The sequence below is a fragment of the Procambarus clarkii genome, chromosome 56, assembly GCF_040958095.1.
Source record: "Procambarus clarkii isolate CNS0578487 chromosome 56, FALCON_Pclarkii_2.0, whole genome shotgun sequence".
Classification (NCBI taxonomy): Eukaryota; Metazoa; Arthropoda; class Malacostraca; order Decapoda; family Cambaridae; genus Procambarus; species Procambarus clarkii.
Window position 1 is genome coordinate 24,102,126 of NC_091205.1, and position 25,486 is coordinate 24,127,611.

The window sequence follows — 25,486 nt, forward strand, 5'->3', positions numbered from 1 at the left end:
CGCATTCGTCACAACAAACCCCGGCCGTGGCACTTAGACCAAGACCATCTGACGTGGCAAGTGTGTTTTATCATGTGTGAGTATCTGCGTCTGCGTCTGCGTGCGTGTGTGTGTACATTTGAGCCTGTCATGAATGAGAGCTCATCAGACATGCTACCTGCCTTCCTAAAGATAACATAAAGTGTCTTTTTAAAAAGTAACTGATTGGAAGTTATTTGGTGACTTCGTTGGCTGTCAGAGCAACACCTGGGCAGTGACGCCTGGTGCATTTCTATTGTGTAAAATGAGCTTTATAGATCAAAGCGGACTATAGCATCGCCGACATCACCTGTGATACATGCCGTTATAAAGCATTGTGTTTATTATTGCATGGTTAGTTATTGTAGTTAGGGTCTTGGTAGTACAGATGGTTTTGTTCTTGAATCGATCATTAATTTCATTTATTTATTTATATATACAAGAGTACTTAAATTCTTGTACAGCCACTAGCACACGTAGCGTTTCGGGCAGGTCCTTAATCCTAATTTTCCCCGGATAACGACCCGCCAAATCGTTAACTCTGTTCACCCATTTGCTCTGTTGGGTGAACAGAGACTACAGTTAAGGGCTGGTACCCAGTCAATCATCCCCGGCTAAGATACGAACCCAGGTCAAAGTGCTCGCAAAATGCCAGGTGTGTGTGTGTGTGTGTGTGTGTTACTTCTTTGCCACGGGGACTGCACAGTTCGAATCCCGGGCAGGGCAAAAATGGTTGGGCTTATTTCCTATCATCTAATGCCTCGGTTCACCTAGCAGTAAATGGGTACCAGGAGTTTGTCAAATGCATAAATTGAATTATGTCTGAATGGGGAAACTGCTGCAAGTGGAGTGTCCCGGGGGACTCTGTCCTGGGAGCTCTTACTAAATGATATAAGTGCAGAATTGAACAGGTTAGATGTATATATGTGTGAGTTTAGTTGGGTGTAAATAAGAACTGTCTCACCAGTAAGGTGAGGCAGTAATAAAAATAGTAATAAAACCAATAAGTGTTTTGGAGTTTCTTCTTTTCTTATGTTTTATAGTATAAGCTTTAAATAAAATTACTATTGATCTTTGGTAGTCTGAACATTTTTTTTTTTCCAGCAGCCGAATGGTTAACCCAACGGATAGAATGATGAGCACATATTCTCCTTACCATACAATGACTTGTATTACGTAACATCAAATGGAAAGTTTAGGCATCCATTGATGTCATTAAAATAAAGGTTATACCCCTTGTACATCATCTGATCAGTTATAACCAGTGTTACCAGGTGAGTTTTTAATTTTTTTTGTCAATTGGGTAATCATTTAAGTGTATACTGTATTATGGTACAGTATACATATATTGAATGATGTTAATATTTTTGATTGTTTGAATAAAGGGTAATCAAATTATTTGAAATATATAAAGGATTTTGACTGTTGGATAAACTTTTCACTGCAGAGGGCAATTCAGCTGTGAATTATAATTTCCAAGGTAGTAGCAGTCATAAAACCCATCATAAAAGAAAACAACATTAAAAGAAAGTTTATAGAATTTGCAGTCATCAAATATTCAAATCAAATCAAATGTTTATTCAGGTAAAAGTACATACATAGAGGATTACTTACAAACATAATGTTGAATTTATAGATAGAGCTAGTACATACAATACCTAAGGCCACTAGTACACATAGCGTTTCGGGCAAATATTATAAATACTAAATACTGTAAAATACTGTATTATATACTCTGTTAATACTGGGCAAAATACTGTATTATACCACCACTGAACATACTCCAGGGAAATTCAATGTTATTTCTCCACTTATTAATACAATACTATACTTCAAATATATAAAATGTGACTTAAGCAATTCTTCACCTCTATGGTTTCATCCCTTCAACCTTTTCCATGTTAAAAGCACTTGCACAGTGTATCCCTCATAGACTTGAACTCTTTAAAAGGGAAACATTATATGTAAATTAAGCCTACTCACACCTTCATATGTAAGACAGTATTGTTTTTTCCAGTTGCAACTATGAGTAAGAGTAGCAGTGTTAGTGTGGCATTAGGGGAAAATGTCGTTCATCCCAAGAAGACTATTGTGTACCTGTTTGGTTTCCAAGTGTCCACTCTCCCACCTGCACCACAATTTATTCTCCTGTCGTCGGCTGTCTTTATTTTCTACATAGCATATGGATATATGCTGGTAAGTACAACTTAATTGGCACTTTAGGGTATCCGTTTTTTTTTTAAACAAAGTTCAATTTATATCTAATACTGTACTATAGTTATATAATTTGATAAGACTTTTTTCTGGAATTGGTGAATACTGTAGTTTTGTATCATAAAATTTTGTTTGTAAAATAAGCTTGACTTTATTTTGTCTTTGCCCCCAATGATAAACCACTGAAGCAGGATATTACTAGCAATGTTCTTAATGTGTGGATTTCGGCATTGGTTTGTATAGTTGGACATAGAGCTAAAATTTTGATTTGGACGATGTTCATAAGTTGGATATTCAGCAGTCACAGAACCCCTGTACAAAATATTAAACTAAATTCTTGCATCATTGTTTATCAAACCTATTCTTAATGGATGATATGATATTAGGAAAAATAGAGCATCATATTTGGGTTATACAGTATTTATTGGCAGTTGGTCCTTTTTATTTTATGGCAGATATACTCTCTTTGATTTATGTAACACTTTTGGTGACTAATTTTCTCTTCTCAGGAACTGATCTTTACTTTGGAAGGGATGCAACCTCACGGCTGGTACCTAACGCTCGTGCAGTTTGCATTTTATACAGTATTTGCTCTCCTTCAGATTATTTTATCTGGTGGAACCATTGCTAAGAAGTAAGTACGTGTGTAATAATTATTCGTAATTCTCATTGGATGTGACAAATGTGTGAAGGAATATTGGTTGTTTTTATTTGTACTACAGTGTCATTATTTAAATATTCTATGTTTTTGTAACAATTTTGGTAGTATGTAGTACAGTAGTTGAAAATGGTTTTGTATATATTACATACCTTTATTACAGCTATGACAAGTTTTGACTGTGCGGCTGTTTGACAGTCAATTTTGAAATAATTTAAAACTTGCACAATACTGTACTAAAAAAGTAAAATTTGTATTCCACTTTTCACACTAGTAGTGTACAGTATAATTTTGCATAATTATTATGTAATATTCCTTGTTTGTTATGTACATTTTAAAACCTAATTATGTAAAATTCATGTAATAACATAGTTTGAAATGCATCAAAGATGTATTGTAGTTACAAATGTATGGAAGTGAGGACTGTAGGACAAATAAGAGCACATGGAAATTGATCTTAATATAGTATAAAAGTTAAAAAAAAATTACTTTGCTTCAATGAATCATTGTCATATCTTTTAAATACTTGAGTAAAGTTATGTTTCCAGGGTTGACTTAAAGCACTAATTATCTTGAATTTAAAGACAGTCCTTTTGATTATATCTATAATCTATATACTGGATCTATATATATATTCCTGGCATTCCTCCTATTTTTTCTTAAAATCTTCCTCAAACTATTACAATATTCAATTTGGTTGTGCACATAGAACTTAAGTCTGCTCTACGTGTAGACTTATGCACCGTTTCTCATATTTTAATGAATCAATGCTTGCTTTTTATGGGATATTGTGTTAGCATAGTTAGCATTTTATTGGTTTATTGGCTTAAGATACACAATAACAATTTTTTTTTAAATGTTAGGCCAACCCAGCATTTAATATTCACTAATAAGGTACCCCTTAATACAAAATTTTGTTCTTTGGTCTGGAGTATATCTCGTGTAGAACTAAATAATAAAATACTACTTGTGTACTGCAAATCTTACATGTTCAGTATCAGTTCAGATTGTATTAATTCTCTTGCAGAATACCTTTGAGAACCTACGTAATAATTGCTATACTAACTGTTGGCACAATGGGTTTCTCAAATTCGTCTGTTGGGTATCTAAACTATCCTACCCAGGTATGATAAAACTACTAAAGTTTTACAAATTGCTTGAAATTAATAGGAATTGGCTTTCATAAATATATGACTTCTCTAATTATTTACATGTAATAATCAACTTAGTTAATTTATAATTCAGTTCTTGCCTCTTAATGGCCATATACTATATAAGATTTATTATTTTTCTTTAGGTTATATTCAAATCTTGCAAGTTGATACCGGTGATGATTGGCTCAATATTAATTCTTGGGAAAAGATATTCCTTTGCCGAAGTGGTGTCCTGTCTATGTATGAGTACAGGATTGATCTGGTTCACACTCGCAGACTCGACAGTTCAGCCAGATTTTTCTCTGACTGGTAAGTGACTTTCTTATACTTTTACTTATTTCTCCGTGCAATATACAAGATATTTCACCAAATAAATCTTTTGGTCATATTGGTCTTGGTTTAAAAGTCATTCCACTTTAAAAATTAATTTTGACAAGTTAATTTTTATTTTGTTACATGACATGTCTCTAGGAGGAATCATTTTGAGTATGTAATTATCCATGAGAAAATGGACATGCTTGACTTGCTTCTTGGTCTTCAACGAAGCCTTGTAACACAAATTTTGTCTTCTATATTATATTAATTATTGTGCATATTTGTATGTTCCTTGTGAAAATATAATGACCCAATTTCATTTATCAGAGAATAATTGTACACGTCAGTATTCATTCTCCCACATCACTACAGTACTGTATTGCATCATCCAATATGTGTTTCCCAAATATATTTAAATCCTTCATAAAAGTATGTGCGAGTCACTTCCATACGTATTTTATTACTTTCCAGGTGTAGTGCTAGTAAGTCTAGCATTGGTATGTGATGCTATCATTGGGAATGTTCAGGAGGGAGCCATAAAAAAATACAACGAGGACGCAACACATGTAGTCCTCTACTCCTATAGTATTGGCTTCTTCTTGATTTTTATTGGTCTTTTATTAATTGACCAGTTGGTGCCTGCCATCTCCTTTGCCTCTCAGGTGAGAAAGCGACATGTACATGCCTTCATTTTTAAAGTGTTTTTGTGATGTTGACGAGAGCAATTTTAAAATAGATATAATAGAGGTGCAGTTATAGGTGGTTGTCAAGTGGAATGTATTGAAGGAAATAGTTGTTGAAGCCAATTCCATCCACAACATTATGAAAAATATGATGAAAACTTTAATCTTTAATGTTGAAAGAGGCTATTAGTATGTCAGGTGTAAATGGGCAGGTGGGGGGGTGGGGGGCATAAAGAGCAAGAACTCGCTCCCCTGTTGTCACTTACAGGCAAGCACTGATAAGTAACCATAGGGATATAAAAGCATAAGAATCTACATAAAATCTGACACATAGGTAATCCCCTTTTTATGTCAACCATTTCTATTCATATCTAGCTTTTACATTCAAAAGTCTACTGATTCATGACACATTTCAGGGAGTTTGCTTCTATGATGATATAGAGCAACTTGTTCCATAGATCTGCAGCATTATTTCTGAGCCAGTGTTTGCCTGATCCTGTTATAAATTGAAATTATCTAACTTGAATGCATTGATCTATGTTCTAACTTGCGTTTATATTTTTAGTACACAATTTTATGTACCCATCATTATGTTAAATAATTTAATATAATTCTAAATCTTAATCATGTCTCTGCTTCACCCTGTGCTTTTCTCTAGTGTAAATTGAATTTTCCATTCTCTTCTAAGGGAAGTTTCCTAATTCCTGGAAGTAGTTTAATTATCCTTTGCGTTATTTTTCCGGAGAAGTTACATCCATTCTATATATTAAAATAGCCAAAACTGTAATGCATAATGAAATATGTTATGACAGTGGATGTTAAGTCACAGAGCCTGCTAGTAAATAGTGTACCGGGTGGACCATATTTGCCATGGTTACAGAATGAAGAGAGGTACTGTTCTTTTCTGAACATTTCCTTCAATCATCACTCAATTTTTTAATATATCAAAATAGTTGGAATTGACTTTTCATCTCAACCCAACTTGACTATAATTTTTCTGTTATTTTCTGTTGCATCTGATTTTCCCAGTCTTAAGACTGGTACATTATCCTCTCAGTGCATCTGGACTTTTATTGTACAGGGTTCCATCCAAGCATTGTTTTACTGTATGTGTATTTCTGTGCCAAGTAGGAAAGTTTTTTTCTATCCTGATTTTTGTTCCAGGAAAGGTTAACAAATTGAATTTATGGAATATTTTTCTTTCAGTTTATAAAAATAATTTTCATACATGTTAAGTTCATTTCATACCTGTTTTTCTTAAATATGTAGTGTACCCCATTTCTTACTTTCATGGGGTGAGGAGGCATTAACCCAGAAAAAGATGAAGATTATTGTTTATTCATGATATCATTCACAATGCATATTATCAAGGATAAACACCATCACATTCCAGCACTCATCCAAAGCAACAAAATTACCATAGAAGCATGGATGAATTAGATGTAAAAAGATATATATTTTGAACAGTTTCCGTGGGAAGTGTATGGTCGTGCTGTGTTGCTCTCTGCTGCAGGGTTCTGTGGGGTGCAGGTGGTGCTGACTTTGGTAACCCTCTACGGAGCACTGATTGCTGTCACCGTCACCACCTGCCGCAAGGCCCTCACCATATGCTTATCTTTCCTTCTCTTCAGTAAACCATTTACCATACAGTAAGTTACAAGACTTGAAAGATAATGTTGAAGAGCACTGGTCATATTTATATTTCATTGAAATTTTGCCTAAAAATACATGAAGTTACTAAAAACCAAGTTAAGAATAATAATACAGTAAGTCAGAATTTATTTTTATGAAACAGATGCTAGCTTACTAAATATAACTGCACAGTCATTTGTTGTTATTAGTGAAAAGATTAGAAAAAAAAGTATATAATATTACTAATGAAAAACATTCATGTATGTTTCCTAATGATAAACAAAAATCATTTTTTTTGTTTGCTGACCCAAAATATTCATCTTGATAAAACAAACATGAAAAAGTTCTTTAATGTTGTAAAACCTGTTAATTTATATATTGTGTGAAACTTTGTAAAAAAAAAATCAGTTGAAAAATGTGTGTATGTATGTATGTATATATGTATATATATATAAAATAAATAAAATAGGGTTTTGAGATTTTGAATTTTCCTGCGAGATAATGAGATAATTTTGTAACTTTGGTCTTCTATAATTTATTCTTGTTGCAGATATGTGTGGGGTGGATTGCTAGTTGTTGCTGGGATATATTTAAATATCTATGGGAAGAAAAGCAAGAGCTCTACGCCCTTCTTAGTATCCATTCAGCAGATGTACATGCAGATTCAGCAGCATCTTGCTCCAAAAATTAGCAAAATTAGTGAAGGTGACAATTCCACTTTCAACGTGTGAATGGTTTTAAATTTTTGGTTTCCTTTGCATTTCTTTTTCTTGGCACTTTTCAATCACAATTTTTATCTGAAAAATTTTGGGCACAAAATAATATGGATTTATGGAGTTTATAATGGGTATTGATATTTAATGTTGATTATGGTGGATGGATGTATTGGGTGTAACTTGTATTTAAATACATTTGGAATAAATTAGAATGTGTGGAATAAATTGATGTTCACATTTAATCATAATTTGCTGTGTTTGAATGTTAATAACTGAAGGATAACCAAAGTTAAACTTATAATTTAAAAATTAAAATGTGAGCTAGAATTACTGTAATTGATTGGATGTGTATTTGTCAATAGTGAATGCTTAGGTCATCCTTTTTTCGTCTGAATGACAGTGCTTGGTTCAACAGCATTCTGATTCTATGATGTTGCTGTCAGTCATTTATAAAAAAAATTGCTTTATCTGCCTGATTTTTAAATGTATATGAGGTTGTGTAATTAGATAGCCATGTAACAAGGTGCTTAGTTACCAAAAATATGCTTTGAATTAGTTAAGATTTATTATTTATACAGAATGGGGCTTCACTATTCAATATAACCTCCAAATCTGGAGGTTTTATCAAGAAAATTTCCAAGGAACATTCAGTACAAACTTTCCTATTGGATCGTCTCTCCAAGATCCAGATTGTGAGTTTTCGCTGTGAGGTCCAAATTTACGCTGTATGATATGTTTTAGCTGATTATATTTATAAATATTTTATTATTTTTGTGATTTTAGTAGTAAATACTTGCTAACAAATATTATATTTTTGTTTAGGCTATTTTTGCTGAAGTTATTCTGTAGTATAATTGGTACAATACAATAAGTGTATGTGACTTTTCTTTACTACCCACGTTTGACATGTCCACACCGTGTTCAAAAGTTTCTGACATAAGGGAGGAAGCTGTATGCTGCCTTTATAGATTTAGAAATAGCGTATAACTGGATTGATCTTGAAGCATTATATTGTGGGAGGTTTTAAAGATCTATAGCCAGATTAAAAAAAATTTAAGAGCAGGAAAATAATTTTACGTGAATAGCACAGCACGAGTTATTAAAAGGGGGGGAAATGAGACAAGGTTTTAATTCTGGCCAAGGACGACAAAATGGAATATATAGATCAATCTACTTTGCTGAAAACTATGACATCCTGGGGGTCAAATATGCTTGGGTGGCATATCATACTTCCTCCTGCCTACAGTATTATAACGTCGTTACACATAAGATTGATCGCCTTCATTAAGGTTAGCAGAAGACAGCTATTATCATAATTTTCTTCAGAAAATCATTCTCTCTATTATTCGTATTTAAATATACTCGAAGACGGGTAATATTATTTTATATACTGTAATTAAATTTGGTAAATTTCTAAAATGGGCAAAATATCTTGAAAACATGCTGTTGTCCAGATCACTTCTGGAACGATATAATCCAGAGTCTGGATGTACCACTCTACTTTAGAATTATATAAATTATATATATACATTTTTTTTATAATTTAACTGCTACTTATATGCATAATTGTTGTTAATTATTTATAGTAATTATTCAGTATTTTGTGATAAACTTATATTAAAAAAGATAGGCATGTATTGATAAACAAGCATGTTTAGTTATTATTGTAATATAATTTCAAATAACTGACCTGGGAATGGTGAAGATATATATGTGTAAATATTTTAATTTTAAAAATAATTGCATAACTTTGTACTCATTTAGTGTAGGGAACATGTAAGACATTTCTGAGCTAGCTTCCTCAGTTGCTTCCCAACCCATTTACCCATATGATCTACTCAGACCACAAACACATCCCCAGGCTCTGTCAACCTGCTTGCGCACGCGCGCGCGCACACGGATTTATGCTAATGGTTTTGCCATGTAAATTGAAGGGGAGAGTCAGTGGAGACATTTCTATCCATCATCGAACAACCAACTAGCTCTAGTTTAAAAAGAGTAAATAATAATGTTTAGTCCTTGCCCTTTGCTGCATTCCCTGCAAGTGGAACCTTGGATTCAAAGGAAAACATATCACTTTGCTAATTACTGAATAGATAACTATCCCCGACTGCTACTGGATGGCAACATGTTAAAATGTCAGTTGGGTCTGGGAAGATGGCTGCCTTAACCTGCTGCCTAGTGTCCACCCGCTTGGCACGCAGCTTTATGGAGACCCAGTTCGATTTTCTACTATTTGCTCTGGCTACCCAGTTCCTTGTGTGTTTTATAACTTTTTAGTTTCAGCTTTGTTTAGAATTCCATTCTCTGATGCTGTTTGGCCTTTCACCGTTTCTTCTCCTGAGTGGGTCTGCTGCTGTGGCAGTGTCTTGGAATTTATCAGTCTAAGCCTTGGAACTTGGCACATCATTATACAGACTTATATCGTCTCCTTGTGTGATTATGTGACAGTGCTCCAAACAAATTCACTTGCTGGGGGATAAAGTGGGAATTTTTGTTTGGTTTTCTTTTGGCAGCAGGCAGTTCCCGTTGAGCCTCTTGGCTGTTGATTGGTTTTGGTTAGAACTGGCTGAGTTTCTCTTGCATATATCAAAGGCTTTTTTCTCAGTCCTTACCAGTTAAGAGATTTAGTTCCTGAGACTAGATAAATCTTCAATGACCTGTGACTTTGCTGGTTAGGGCAGTATAGCATTTTCTGGCTCCAAGTCTGATTGTCCTGTTTTACAGTTTGCAGGAGGTGGTATCAAGTTCTTTGATCCCAACGGTAACCTTTGCTTCCTCTGATAGTGCTTTTGCTGGGTACAGGGGAACTTTCACACTTGCGTGTGACCATTGTCAGATGTGGACTGCATTTTTTTATTCTTTATTTTTTAACTTCCTTTCTGCTCTGTAACTTGTGATGCTATTGATCTGATGAGCTGCATTACTAAGAATATTGATGCTGGGAGGCCCTGGTGTTGTCCTCTGCCTCTCTGGCAGCTAACATATATCTTTGGGGAGACTGTTGAATCGTTGGTGCTTAATACTAGTCTCTCTACAAGGCTCGCAAGAATGCTGTGTACCTACGGAATTTGTATGTCAATCAACTTCCCCTTCCCAGTCTTCCCCACTGACTGGAGTCTCTAAATGCCTTAGGCTCTTGGTCACACAGGAGTAAATGGATTTTAGGTTAGAAGACTGATCTTGATGTTCCCACCTCAGTTTACATGGTAGAACCATTAGCAAAGCTTTCTGTCAGAGAGGAGCAGTCAAGAGAAGCTGCCATGTTTTGTGGTTTTGGGATATCATTTGGGAACAGGGCTCAGGGAGTAACTGAGTGATTGCTTAGAAAATAGTTTCAGTATTCCCAAATTTCCAATTTTTTGTACTGTATATATTGTTTATTTAGAGTTTAAAACTCTCAGGTATGATGGCATTTGAGATCGCATTATAAAGTTCTGTACTGTATGTAGCATTCTGTAATTTGTTTCATGATTGCTTTATCAATAACAACAATAGCGGCTTACCTATAGGAGCTGTCGAGCTTCAGGATCCCCCCCCCCCATCCCTTCCAGACACACTGCCAGGTTGTATGACTTCATGAATCTCACACTAGAATAATAAGTAATTAACAGATTTGTCTTAAAAGTATTTATGTTGTTTTCAATATATTTATAACTGAATTTTGACAATTTTCATTATGAGACAAATAGAGGTTTCATGCTGTATGATAGTGTAGGATTTATTGGCGCTACATCTGGCAACGTGACGCAGTCCCTCCATTCTATTTTTCCATAAAGCACCACTGAATAAGTCATAATGACACTTTTTTGTTTAAATATATTTTTGGAAAGTTCCATGCTATTCTTATGATAGCAGGTAGCCAGTCTTTGTTGTATTCATCCAATTTTGGCTTCTGCACATCTTGGCTTCTCTGATCATTCTTGTTACAATAAGTACAGTAATATCATTTAATGTAGGCACAGCTTCATCTGTGTAGTTTGGTGTTGGTGGGATCTGTGATTCATCTTAGCCTTAAATTGCATGTATATGTATATCTATATACAGTACTTTATACTTAATGGCATCGAACAATCTATGATCAAGCCTCTGCTTAATTTATTTATTTGTAATAAAGCTGCATGCCATGTATTTAAGTGGGGAATATATTATTTAAAATATAAGGCCATTTACATGAATACAAATTACTAATGGATCCCAATATGAATGATGGATTTAGTACCCCACTACTTACTGTACATCATCCGAGTCTCCACATGGTCATGGTACAGGAAGTGGTTTTGGTGCATCAGTGGTTCATTAGTGATTAGTGACCTTGACTACAACCCAAGTCAGGTTGTAGTCAAGGTCACCCCTTGACAGCCTTCTTGTACTCGCCTAGTTGTGCTTGTGGGGGGGGGTTGAGCCTTGATTCTTTGGCAAGCCCCAGTGACTGGTGGTGGAGGGATATCTGGACAATTAGCAGTCTTAGATTCAAGATGCCTTAACTTGTACTCACCTAGTTGTGTTCTGGCTCTTTCCCGCGTCTGTAGTTCGTCAGGGTCCCCCTTCCCCCTGCCTTCTCTGGTATCCGAGAAGAATAATTTAATAATGCCCTGCTTCACTTTTTCTCTCTTCTGGCTTAATCAACTTATCACCTGCCCAACATTTTGGATGGTCACCATATCCTTGCTTTATCAGGTGGTATTAGATCAGTCTTTGCTTGACGTGTGTAGGGATGTCTCAACTTTACCTATGTGGTTTATGCAGTGGGACAGGTGTGGCTGGAGAACTTGTACCACTTCCTACGCTGGTTGATCCTTTGCTGGATCTAGGACTGTGTAGTGCATGTACCATGTGACTGACTACCTGTTGTTGATTCCGAGGATCAACATCCCGGCGGCCCAGTCTCTGACCAGGCTGTTCAATGCTGCTGCTTCCAGCATAACGTATGAGTCATAGCCTGGTTGATTATGTATCCTTCAAGGTGCTTGTTGAAAGGTCTTGGGCTTTTGATGTTGATTGAATTATCTCTCGGCATGCCTATTGCACCTCTACTTTTCACTGGGGCTGTTTTGTATATCCTGCCATGGCCTCTGGTCTCGCATGGTGTTATTTGTGTGTGTGTGTAGATTTGGATTCAGTCCTAATATTTTCCAAGTGTAAATTATTATGTATCTTTTCTGCCTACACTCTTAGGGAATGCAAATTAAAAACATTTAGGTAGTCCAAATGTTTTAGATGTTTTATTATTGTCAGTGTGTGTGTGGTAAGCAGACACAATGACAATATAACTGCCTTTGAGTAGTCTAACAGGCATGGTCCAGTGCATGAATTCAGGGGAGCTATTGAGTTGTGGGGCATTTCATTACACTCGATGCTGTATTCTTATTATAAAATAAATATGGAACTGTGTATTCTGTGTGCTTATGCAGTACAGTACAGTATATTGATGATTGTGCACAATATTCAAATTTTGGCCAGTGAGTCAATTTGATAAATGGGAAAGAGAAATTAATTCCTTACTATAAGTATTTTCAATATCATTTAGTTATTATTTATGAGTAAATTAGTTTTAAGAGAAACATCTATTCCATTCATGGGATATTTCTGACTTAAATAATGAAATGTCAAAGATCAAGATGTTTGAATCCAGATGTATGTACTTTCTTTTACAGTATTAGTTTTAACTAGTGAAATAGTTAATAAAAAGTGATCTCTGATAAGGTTTTGTTAGTGCTTCTTGTAAATACTGTGCAAGATGTACTTATTAGTGCTCTATTTTACAGTGAGGAAGTATGCAAGTCCACGATGTCCCTTTGTGTTTATTTTTAGGAATTTTGCTAGCACAGTATTCATAAAATGTAAGACAATAAATGCAAAATAAAAAATAATTATCGTAGACCAGTTTAATTTAATCACCCACAGGCAGGTACCCGAGGTGTTAGTAAAAACAATTGCTAGCAAAGGAGGCAAGAGAATAAATGGGACTCGCCTGATTTCCCCCACCTACAAAAAATATAAAAACATGTACTCGTGTGCACAACATAATCATTTCAAAGTTTTTTGTATTATTTTATTGTTACACAGAATTTTAGTGATGGAATCCTTGGAATTATACTTCAATTTAGGCCATAACATTGCACAGTACTGTAGTGTAATTTTATTGTACTTGTAATACAAGCTCATAGTATGGTGCTGTAGTGTGGAAGCTCATAGTACCTGTACTGTAGTTCAAGTTTTGTATTATTATAGCCAGGTCCAGGTTATTGCATAGGATTCTTCTTGTTTTGGGATAATATTTTTAAGTGATAGTGTAATTATTAAGTGTAAATTTGGGAAGGGTTTAGTGTACATTGCTGTCCTTTTTTATTGTATTGTATATTCCCCCAAAAAATTGGCTAATGCAATGTAGTATAATTTTGGTTTGGTCCAGGGAATATTTTGTGATAATCATTTGATGGCCAGTGTGTTGTTTCTTTCTACTGTATGTGTCCGATGATAATAGTTTTCTGAAGTCTTGTATATCACTTCTTCTTTTCTTTGGTTACATAGTTTTATAGAGTTCCTGTCATTGTAATATAATGTATAGTGAATTATGCGATTATGATATTATTTTATCATTGTTGTCTGTCTTGAGTGGATTACCTAAGTTACTGGTGTTATGTTTAGTTTAGTTTTCCATATCTTCCTGTGTGTCCACAGAAGAAATGGAAAACTAAAATGTTATTACACTATTCCAATTTGAGAACATGCTGACAGGACCTGTGCCAGTGAGCCCCATGACACCAATCTGTATGTACAGTAATGATATGCCAGGGCTCAGCTCAACAGAAAAAGCACGTGCTAGGCACTGAGCATTCGGGGAATTAAGATAATTCAGAGTTCTAGACTGTGTTTCTTAGTCTAGACTATTTATCTCACATTATTTAATATCTGACTCTTGCTTTTCTTTTGCAGTGGGTAGTACTAAAGTAATTTGCTACTGGGCTGCTGCATGCCACTTTTAATATTAGGGTGTCAAATTAATTTAAGACTAATTGTTTATTTGGCTTTTGTTTCACAGTTCACACTTCTCCATTACAGCCCAACAGTCACATTACCTTGTTTTTCCTTTAGGTAAATTATTAAGTTTTATGATTTATCTTTTGCCTACCTGTTTTTCCTCTGTGGTGCCTATCATGGTTGTTTAAGTACACAGGACTGAGGAACTTCGTAACGGGTACATGTAACTCTGGATGATGTTCGTAGCAGGTAAGAAGGCCAGTGTGTTGAGACTGAATGTTTTGTATGGGGGAGATTTTTATTTTGCATGTCTGCATCCACACTGCACACGCTTGGATTGAATTTTATTCTTTGCTTTTTGGGGTGCGTGTCTTATCCTGTATTGCTAGTTTGAAGGAAACTGTAGGAAAATGCCAAGTGAATAGAACTCCTCTTGAATGATCTCATAATCGGTACTACTCATCCTCTAAAAGTTAAATATACTATGTTTTTAATTGATATTAAGAGATGTACAATATATGTAAATTGTAGTTTATAGGGTATATAGTTTCCCTTTGTCAGGGACACGAAACCTGTTAAACTACTCAAGGTCTGCCTAGGCCAATGACTGACCATTCCCCAAAATGCAACCCCACAACAGTTGCCGGACTCCCGGGTACCTATTTCACTGCTAGGTGAAAGGAATTGTGCTTAAACATCTCTCTTCTGCCATAGAAATTGAACCCGGGATTGAAGATAATGAACTCGGCGATGTAAAATGATAAAATATAGATGTCATGAAACTTTGGTGAAATTTTCACTTTTTAAAATTTGTATTCATATTAGAACTATTTAATGATGATAATAGAGTGCTGTACTAGTGTTTTTTTTATTCAGCAGATAACAAAATATGCAGTACAGTACTGGTATTATATTTGTGCATTTACCCTACTTAAAATAATTTGTCATTTTGCATGTTGAACAGCAATCGAATTCTCACTTCATTGTTGGCCAATAAATACCTATATTGTACTGCTAAATACCACTTTCACCTACATTTTGCCAGTTTTGACCATGTTGAAAGAAACTATCAGTGTTGGGATTCAAAAAAATAGAGAAGGCAACTACAAAATTGCAAAATGGCTAAAGTTTTCAAGATATGCTTTAATCTAGTTAATAATTAGTGTCTCATCACTTTTCCTTATGTCTCACTTTAGTTGCATTTGGCATTGTTTGTAGCCTAATAGTCTGTTTTACATCCTCAGGTCGTCAAGTTGATGAATTTAAGGTGACAGTTGATTCTGAAGGTAAGAGAAATGTTAAAAACAATGCAAATGAACGCCATACAAGAAATCTTTGCACTGATAAGTGCTCACCTCTTGATGATGACTGGGTAGTACTTGATAACAATCTTCCACTTGTCCATGAAAAGGCTGATGACCATGCAATGTAATCAGTGTTGTTGAAGTCAAAAGACTACTTTTGTGAAAAGATTATTTATGAAAATCAACTTTATATAATACCTATACTGTACTGTAGTTTGTAACTACAATATATTCTGTATGTACAGTATATTCAGCAATACAAGGTGTGTGTGATGGTATTGCAATGAAACGTGCATAATATATATGTGGTAGTGTAATGAAACATGCATAATATATATATGTGTAATTACCTAAGTATGATAGTAGTAGTAGTAGTAGTAGATTACCTAAGTAGCACAGGATGAGAGCTATGTTCGTGGTGTCCCGTCTTCCCAGTACTCTTTTTCGTACTGTATAACGCTTTGAAATTACTGATGGGTTTTGCCTCCACCACCTTCATTGTTAAGGTACAGATTAAAACTAAAAGAAAAATTGAATACGTTGATGCTATTTCTTCAGCAGCTTTAGTTTGCGCTTTGAGAGCTGTTTTGTGTTGAAATCTCAATTACAGCCTGAAATAGAACTTGATAACTTTGCAAATATCAGATTGATTGTTTCTTTGAGTGGAAACCTTAAAAAACTGGATTATTGAATAACAATGCATACGAGACTGTTTATTTTATAAATCTGGAAGAAGAATCTATGGTAAATGTTTAGTGAAGGAGGCTGGTACAGAGGCTTTACAAATTAAGCATGATTATAATTAAACATTCCTACTGTTGAAGCCCAACCACTTGGGCTGAACGGTAGAGCGACGGTCTCGCTTCATGCAGGTCGGCGGTCTATCCCCGACCGTCCAAGTGGTTGGGCACCATTCCTTCTCCCCCCCCCCCCCCCATCCCATCCTAAATCCTTATCCTGACCCCCTTCCCAGTACTATACAGTCGTAATGGCTTGACGCATTCTCCTGATAGTTCCTCCTTCCTGCTGAATTTATTAATGATAAAGTTCAACCTGATTTTAATTTTTGAGAGCCCATATACAGCAACTCCTGTATATACAGTGAGCAAAATGTGCTCGAGTAACTCTGAATCAACCTTGCACTAACGTCTTTTGTCCAAATTTTCTTCCGGAGAGTGATAATATAGATACATCAAGGGTGATAAATGTTTACATATTTTCCTTGCATGCTATGTACATGCGTGTGTGTGTGTGTGTATATATATGCGCACACCAGTCAATTTATATGAAAATTATAGACTTGGAGAAAAAATTATAACAATTTTAATAAGTTTATTAACATTTAGGAAAATCTTCCTCCATCCTCAGACAAAAAAAAATAGCCGGTAATGCAGTATTTACATGTGTATGATAACAATTATGTATTGATTTCTGTCTGTATAAACTAGTCAATATAAAATACAGTGTTTCAAAACAATAAATAATTGACAAATTGTCAGTGTATAATATATAAATCACATATATCACACATATAAATCATAACAATTGATAAAAAGAAGTGGAAATAACAGCAACAAATAACAACAGCAAATAAACACAAAATAATAAAAAAATATAAGAATTCGGTTAAATTTCAGTTTGTAATAGAAGAGTGAGTCAATAATTTATTCGTCATGCAGGTCGGCGTTCAATCCCAGACCGTCCTGGAAGTTGGGCACCATTCCTTTTCCCCGTCCCATCCCAAATCCTTATCCTGACCCCCCTTTCCCAGTTCTACATAGTCGTAATAGCTTGGCGCTTTCTCCCTGACAATTCCCTTCCCTCTCAAGTCATCATTACAAGTATTGATTCCCGGACATCTTCATCACTTGTCGTGAGATCATCACTCGTTCCCATCCAGCCACTTGGACTGGTCGGTACAGTGACGACCTAAAATCTTAGAAGTCGGTGCTCGATCCCCAGTGGTCCAAGTTGCTGGGTCCCGTTCCATTATTCCGTCCTATCCCAGATCCTATCCTTTGGACTAGTATCCCTTCCATGTGCTATATATCGTCATACTGATACTACTTGATACTTTCCTTCCTTTCCCCTAAAAGTATCAGCTTATTACCTAAGTTATAATATTTGCAATGTTTTTTTGTAATTCTTATTTATTATATTGTGTATATTTTTTATAATTATACTTTAAATCCTCGTTAAACGATGTAAAGTGTACTCGTTCTGATTGCAGTGCCTCGGACGAGTCTTACATTGTTAGTTTTCGTCACTATACCACATAACACTTGGGGTTATGTGGTATAACACAAATTAGTCTGTAGAGAAGAATAAACTGTAGAATACTCAATACTGAACCAGTTAACTATTCGAGTGACAGCGCGGACAAGATAATCCAGGTTAATTCCCGTGTAGTATTTCCTAGGCCTTATATAGCACACGTATGTACTATATTAGGCCTCAGATATCGTGTATTAGGTCTAGGGATGCAGGCGATGAGTCACAATAATGTGGCTAAAGTATGTTGACCAGACCACACACTAGAAGGTGAAGGGACGACTACGTTTCGGTCCGTCCTGGACCATTCTCAAGTCGATTGTTAATGGTCCAGGACGATTCAGAATCACAATCGACTTGAGAATGGTCCAGGACGGACCGAAACGTCGTCGTCCCTTCACCTTCTAGTGTGTGGTCTGGTCAACATAGGTCTAGGGATGTTAGGATAGGTTAGTTTAATCTGTCAAAGCAATACAAGTAAAAAATAGTTTTCCGGTTTTTCCAACTGTTCAGATTTCTACGTTCTAACTTCGTTGTTCGTCGGTATATGTACTATGGTCCTCATCATTACTACTACATCGTTACTACCAAAACAGAAGGCTGGGCTGTTTATGTACACTCCCAAAATGTCTCCGTTGGTTTAGTGAACTGCAGGATAAACAATACAGCAGCAACCAGGAGGCCTGGTCGACGACCGGGCCGCGGGGACGCTAAGCCCCGGAAGCACCTCAAGGTATAATTACTGTATGGACCTCACTTGATGCATATTGGTAGTACTATACTTTTAAAATTATGGCTAAATATCTTGTTTAGTGCAACTAAATTTGATAACAGAAGTTTGTATCTTTGTATTCAAATAAAACATCATATGTGTCAGAACACAAAGATACTTTGGCTTAATCAGTTTAAGACGCACAAGATGTTGTTACTTGTTCACCACCGTTTCTCTCTGCGCGTCTTAAATATAACTGTTTTATCTCAAATTAAGGATGGCAGTTTGTGTACTTATCAGCATTTTATTTTTAATAACATAACAAAATTCACACACATTGTCTATTTACAGATTTTGCATAATTTTATATATATATATATATATATATATATATATATATATATATATATATATATATATATATATATATATATATATATATATATATATATATGTCGTACCTAGTAGCCAGAACGCACTTCTCAGCCTACTATGCAAGGCCCGATTTGCCTAATAAGCCAAGTTTTCATGAATTAATGTTTTTTCGACTACCTAACCTACCTAACCTAACCTAACCTAACGTTTTCGGCTACCTAACCTAACCTAACCTGTAAAGATAGGTTAGGTTAGGTTAGGTAAGGTTGGTTAGGTTCGGTCATATATCTACGTTAATTTTAACGCCAATGAAAAAAAATTGACCACATACATAATGAAATGGGTAGCTTTATCATTTCATAAGAAAAAAATTAGAGAAAATATATTAATTCAGGAAAACTTGGCTTATTAGGCAAATTTGGTCTTGCATATTAGGCTCAGAAGTGCGTTCTGGCTACTAGGTACGACATATATATATATATATATATATATATATATATGCACAGCATGTGCATATATATATGCACCCTCGATGCGCAGCATGCATTACCGATACTAGTCTGGTGCGGCTGCTGGCAAGGAGTCAAAAGTGTAATAACCCCGCTTCCTTAGAAGGGAAGGGAACTATCAGGAGAAAGTGCAAAGTCGTTAGTCTCTACAGCACTTGGAAGGGATCAGGACAAGATTTGGGATGGGACGTGGGAAGGAATCTTTCAAACCCCTCTAAGAAGGCCGAGGCGTTATTGGTTGCTACTTCTAGTTTGACTGGTGTCCGTTCTAATCTCACTTTTCGTCCGGCTTTTTAAATTCTTTTCCTAGTTTAAGCACCGACGTGGCCTCAACGTTCAGAGCCACACTCGCCAGGACAAGTGAGATTTGTGCAGCCACTTTGGAAGTCTCCAACTCGCGAGAATGTGTCTTGTAACTTGGATCCTGCTCTCGGTCTGTTCCTCCGTTTTCTCATATGGATTAATCTATTTCTGGCACTTCTTTCTACTCCTATCGTCCTTTCGGCGGGTTCAGCATCGAAGGCAAATTTCTACCCTAGCTCTTCTCTGTCCTTGGCCGAAGAGGTTTCCAGGTGCTCAATGACTACCGAAGAGGTACCTTCAGGGATGTGGTTCGGAGCATGACTAGTCTGCTCCTCACAGGTTTTCTCAAATTCTCCATTCTCTTCTCCAGGGAAAATAAGATTTGTTGCGATTTCTGTTCCGGGTTCAAGTCCGGTTACCCAATTCTCGTCGGCTTCGTCGGAGTTTTTCCGATTAATTCCGGCATCCCTTTCATGGCAAAGCCCCATGATAGGTGTCGGGACATTTAGGTAATAGCTCAAGCTTGGCCCTGAAATACTAGAGCTTTTGAGATCATCACCAACATTCCCATCTACACTTCATGCCTTTGTGTTCCGGCGTCCTGTTCCGTCGTCCACCCAACTACTTCGCAGTCTCATTCGCGTTATTGCGAGATGGTGGTGATTGTATTGACCCAGTCCCTCTGGGTCTCGTCCTGTCTGTTTCCCGTAGTCAAGAATGATGTCCTGGGCGAGACGGTATCACACTCAGAGATGCTACAGGGGATCTGTCCAGAAAGGGTCATTTCATTATACTCAATTGTTTTGTTTACATGCGTGCGCATAAATAATAGGAATTTATTATAACCTAGGTGTACTTTTGTATTGTTGCCATACGTCACCAGATTGATAAAAGCGTAGTTAGGTAATGTTAACTGAAGTCTGCAGCATGGAATAAGACTGGTAACATTTAATTTCCTTAAATACAAATTAATGGCACATTTAGGTAGACATTATAACACGGCTTGAGAGTTGGCACTCTTGAATTATGTAAAATCTATGCAGTTCTGATTACAGTGCTGTATGGCACTAATGCCAACTACAAGTCACAGTGCATTAAAGCTATAAATTTGAGCAGCAAGTGGAGAATGGCGGAAAATTTTGAACAGCAAGTGGAGAATGGCGGAAAATTTTGAACAGCAAGTGGAGAATGGCGGAAAATCTGAGCAACAAGTATTGCAAGGCAGGAAATGGTTGCGTCTTGTGCCTTCTCATGGTAGTGGAATCGTGTGGTCCGACGACCCGGATGGCAGTTAAATGTGGCGTGTGAAGGCTTTCATCTGACTAAAGGATAGGATACATAGTGTTCCACTCTCTAGGGATAAGCCCTGTGGTCCTGTTTGAAACAAGACTTATCCTCTCCGGCTTGGATCTTTCTTTTGGGCAATGGAGCGTAATGTGTATACTGAACCCATTGGTTAGATAAATACTTATGTTTATATGGAGCCAATGACGTTGTTATAGTGCGAGAAATTATTGATCACATTCCTTGTATATTTAGGTAGTGATAAGTCTGCCCTGAGATGTTGTTATCTGCAGCATTTGCAAGATTCTGCAAATATTGTAAATTGAGCTACAATGTAATGCAGGTCACTGCAGCACTCAGGGGATCTTCTGAGGCGGAAATCTGGAATTCATTGATTGCATGATGTATTTCTTGCCATATCTGAAGAGATCATCGATCTGCTCCAAGGAGAGGCCTCGGGTGTCTGGCAGGACGTGGCCCACCACCAGGGCGATGATCACGCAAGAGGCGCTGTAGCTCCAGAAGGCTCCGTACTCTCCTATGGTTCCTACCATGGCTGGGAAGGTGTAGGTGGCCGCAAACATTCCCATGAAGAAAAACACATACATGATGGCTGCGGAGAACGCTCGGATGGAGGTGGGTAAGATCTCTGCCCGCAAAATGCTTATTGCTGCTTGAACTATGCAGACAAACGGGGTGTAGACCATGAGGGCGGTCAGGGGTAACCAGCCGATGCTGCTGACATCCATCTGTTGGCTCTGCACGAAGAAGTACGCTCCGAGGACTGCCAGTGTTACTGAGCATGCGAGGCAAGGAATAATCACCATAATCCTGCGGCTCAGACGGTCCGCCAGCAGCTGGGACACCACTGTTCCCACCACTCGGATGCAGCCAATCAAAATGGCACTTGTGTAGGAGTTAAAAGTGGAGTTGGAAGCTTGGAAAATTGGCACAACGTAGGTGGCTATGGACATGTTGCCCGTAAACTGAACAGCAACCATAAGAAAAGCTAAAAACACCATCCGACGAAATACAGAGGGTTCACGCATTTGATTCATTTGGTCACTAAAGCCAGTCTTGTTGTTGGTGGTGTGTTCAAACTGTTGAATGATATCATCGTATTCCGGCTGGGAATCATAGCGAGGACCTCTAAAGAAAGCGAGAGCCTTGCGAGCTTCTTCCAAGCGGCCTTTGGTGACCAGCCAACGTGGAGAGTCTGGCATGAAGAGGAGCCCAATAAAGGGAGGAACGGCAGTGATGCAGCCACACACTAGCATCACCTCCCGCCACGTCAGGTCCAGGCTGCCCACCACATACACCAGCAGGAACCCCACTTGTCGTCCAGTGTCGGTAAACCCCGTTAATCGACCACGTATTTCTTTTTGTGCAATTTCCACCACATAATTATTGGAGGCAGCGCCGACGAGCCCCTGGGTGGCTCCGAGCAGTGCGCGCAGGAAGAGGAGGAGCCAGACGGAGGGGGTGAAGGCGAGGGCGAGCCACAACACCAGTGACAAGGGCATGGCCACCAGCAGGGTGACCCGCTGTCCAACCCGCATGTTGAGCACCCCGCCTACCATAGACCCGATCACTCCACCCACGTGAATCAAACTTCCTGAAAAGATACCTGGAGGTTAGTGTGTGCTCATCTTTCACACACACATTTATCTCGTTTCATATTCTTCCGAAAGCAAATATTCCTTTCATTTTATTTAAATTTTATACATTTTCGTAATTATTAAAAGTTGAAAGAATTTTTTCATAATTTCAAAGATTTATTATTGCCATGTCATTCTTAAATTTCAAATATAGAGTAAATTTTATGAAAATTGATAATGAAAACATGTTTTTACAAATATTAAACACAGATTATTACTGATAATCAGGTAAGTAGATAAACCTGTTCCAAGGTTCAGAACCTCAAGGTATTACTCACCAAAGAGTGCCACTTGGTTAATGCCAAGATGGAGGTCAGAGGAGCGAGGGTCAGTGAGCTGGGGAAGGGTTACCCCAGGAAGACCCACGATGGCACCCAGAGCCACGTGGGTCAAGGCTGCCAGAAAAGCAGCCAGAACCTGCAAGAGTAAAATTAAAATCTATCCAACCAAGCAGACATTGCTGCACATACATGAACATAATCCCCTAACCAGGTATCCTGGAAACACAAACCGAAACTGTCTCTATTTTCCGCTTGTTACAACTTGTAATAAAGTTGTTACATCTTGGCTTACCGTGTTTATGACGTATTAGAACGTTGTTACAACTTGCTATATTGGTTGTTATAACTGGTTAGGAGGTGTTAAAACTTGTTCGAACGTTATACCAACGTCGTAGTTTCGGTGTGTGTTTGGCGGGTATCCAACCAAATTGGTTATCCGGCTGAACCCGGGTCTATTCCCCTATCCTCTCTCTCCTCCCTCTCCCAGTCTCCTCGCCTTCTAGCATCCCTCCTCTTCCCCCTTTTCTCTCTCCTCTCTCTCTTTCTCTTGGGTAAGCCGAATGAATTCGTGTACATCATTTTCGAGTAGACTTCATGAAAATTGCAGGGGTCGCTATTGATGCCCTTATTAAGAGGTAGTATTGAGGTCGACCCTGACTGACCTATGACACTTGCATACCTCCCATGTGTCACCTTTGAAAGTTGGGTGAGGCTAGCCCTTAGCATCTGGCTTCTTACTTTGAACAAACATTCTATTTTATAAATAAATAAATAAATAAATAAATAAATATATATATATATATATATATATATATATATATATATATATATATATATATATATATATATATAATATAATATAATATAATATAGTGTGTGTGTGTGTGTGTGTGTGACCTTGAATGGGTCGGGGTGTTGCTCAGGTGTCATATAAAGCTGAACATTACTGGAGGTCAGCAGGTGGAGCAAGTCGACTGTCTCAAGAGACTTGCTGTACCCACCGACCCGCGTCTGTAACGCCGCCGTTACAACTCCAAGAAGTTATTACAATCACTGTAAAGAGAAGCATTTTCCTGTTGTGTGCTTCGCGCGGCGGCTGCTGGACTTCACAGTTATGGTTATCTTGAGATGATTTCGGGGCTTTAGTGTCCCCGCGGCCCGGTCCTCGACCAGGCCTCCACCCCCAGGAAGCAGCCCGTGACAGCTGACTAACACCCAGCTACCTATTTTACTGCTAGGTAACAGGGGCATAGGGTGAAAGAAACTCTGCCCATTGTTTCTCGCCGGCGCCTGGGATCGAATCCAGGACCACAGGATCACAAGTCCAGCGTGCTGTCCGCTCGGCCGACCGGCTCCCTTGTCAATATTTATTCCACAACACCACATACAAAGACGTAGCCGTGGCATGTGGTTATTGAACTCCCTCAGTGTGTTAATCCTGTAAGATCAGCCCAGTAACGCAGTCGCCAATGCCGTCGGTCACAACTGAAAAGTCCAGAGTTCAATGTCCGCGGTATGACAGAGACGTTTGGGCACGTATCCTTTCACCTGATATACCTGTTTATCTATCAGTAAATAGATGCTCGGGAGTTAGGCAGCCGGTGTCTGTGGCATCCTTCTGAAGGTCAATAATTAACCTAGGACCCCTAACAGGTTTCCTGTCCTCGACAGTGGGACCCAAACCTTTCTTGGTATTCAAGACGACTTAGTTCTGAGATTATTTCCGTCATCCTGCGCTGGATTTTCCAGGGATGTAATGACTTGGGTTATGTCATTACATCAGTGCTCGAGTACAGACCCTCAGAGCTCGAGTACAGACCCTCAGAGCTCGACTACAGATCCTCAGAGCTCAAGTACAGAACCTCAGAGCTCGAGTACAGACCCACAGAGCTCGACTACAGATCCTCAGAGCTCAAGTACCAACCCGTCCTCGACTCAAGTCCATTACATTCAGCGGTCAACCCCACAGACGCATTCATAAATTTTAACATGCTGTTTATTCAAAATGGGAATTTTGTAAAGTATAAATTAATATTATAATATATTAGCATATTGTGTATATATAGGCATAGGATAGGTTAGGTTATGTGTTTAGGTTCTGTTGGCGATTATTTGTATTTGTAGTACGTGGGTGAAGCATTTATAGCGTTGTGATTCGAACAAAATTCGTCAGTGAAACACTTGTTCCGGATATGTTCGAACGTCAGCAGTTGTGAGTCGTGTGTAAACCGCTTTTCATTCATAAACAGGGGGTTTGGCGGGTGCATGGAATCACTTTTAGATCTTTGTTTGGAGGACGGGCTGAGTACAGGCCCTCAGAGCTCGAATACAGAGCCTCGGAGCTCGAGTACAGACTTCCACAACTCGACTACTCGAGTTGTAGAACTCTTGTAGAACTCGACTACAGACCCTCAG

General features: G+C 37.7%; 2 protein-coding genes across 5 annotated transcripts in view; one reads left to right on the forward strand and one right to left on the reverse strand.

The window, feature by feature from the left end:
* LOC123770743 (PAPS transporter 2) lies at positions 1 to 17,171 on the forward strand. Of its 4 annotated transcripts, none has more exons than XM_045762896.2 (10): positions 1 to 76; positions 1,123 to 1,292; positions 2,036 to 2,214; positions 2,742 to 2,866; positions 3,918 to 4,014; positions 4,188 to 4,353; positions 4,831 to 5,021; positions 6,510 to 6,691; positions 7,225 to 7,379; positions 15,619 to 17,171. In XM_045762896.2, the coding sequence occupies exons 3-10, from the start codon at positions 2,044 to 2,046 to the stop codon at positions 15,804 to 15,806; spliced, it is 1,275 nt and encodes a 424-aa protein (XP_045618852.2). In that variant the 5' UTR covers positions 1 to 76; positions 1,123 to 1,292; positions 2,036 to 2,043; the 3' UTR covers positions 15,807 to 17,171. The 4 variants fall into 4 exon arrangements, with proteins under 4 accessions (XP_045618852.2, XP_045618853.2, XP_045618854.2 ...); XM_045762897.2 differs by having other exon boundaries at positions 8 to 76; positions 1,126 to 1,292; XM_045762898.2 differs by lacking the exon at positions 1 to 76 and adding an exon at positions 132 to 196.
* LOC123770879 (facilitated trehalose transporter Tret1-2 homolog) overlaps positions 16,985 to 25,486 on the reverse strand; it is a 23,021-nt gene continuing 14,519 nt past the window's right edge. The window contains exons 2-3 of the mRNA XM_045763056.2: positions 23,069 to 23,207; positions 16,985 to 22,747 (exon numbers count right to left, since the gene is read on the reverse strand). Of these exons, the coding sequence (XP_045619012.2) occupies positions 21,489 to 22,747; positions 23,069 to 23,207 (1,398 nt within the window). The 3' untranslated portion in view covers positions 16,985 to 21,488. The remainder of the gene's footprint in view (positions 22,748 to 23,068; positions 23,208 to 25,486) is intronic.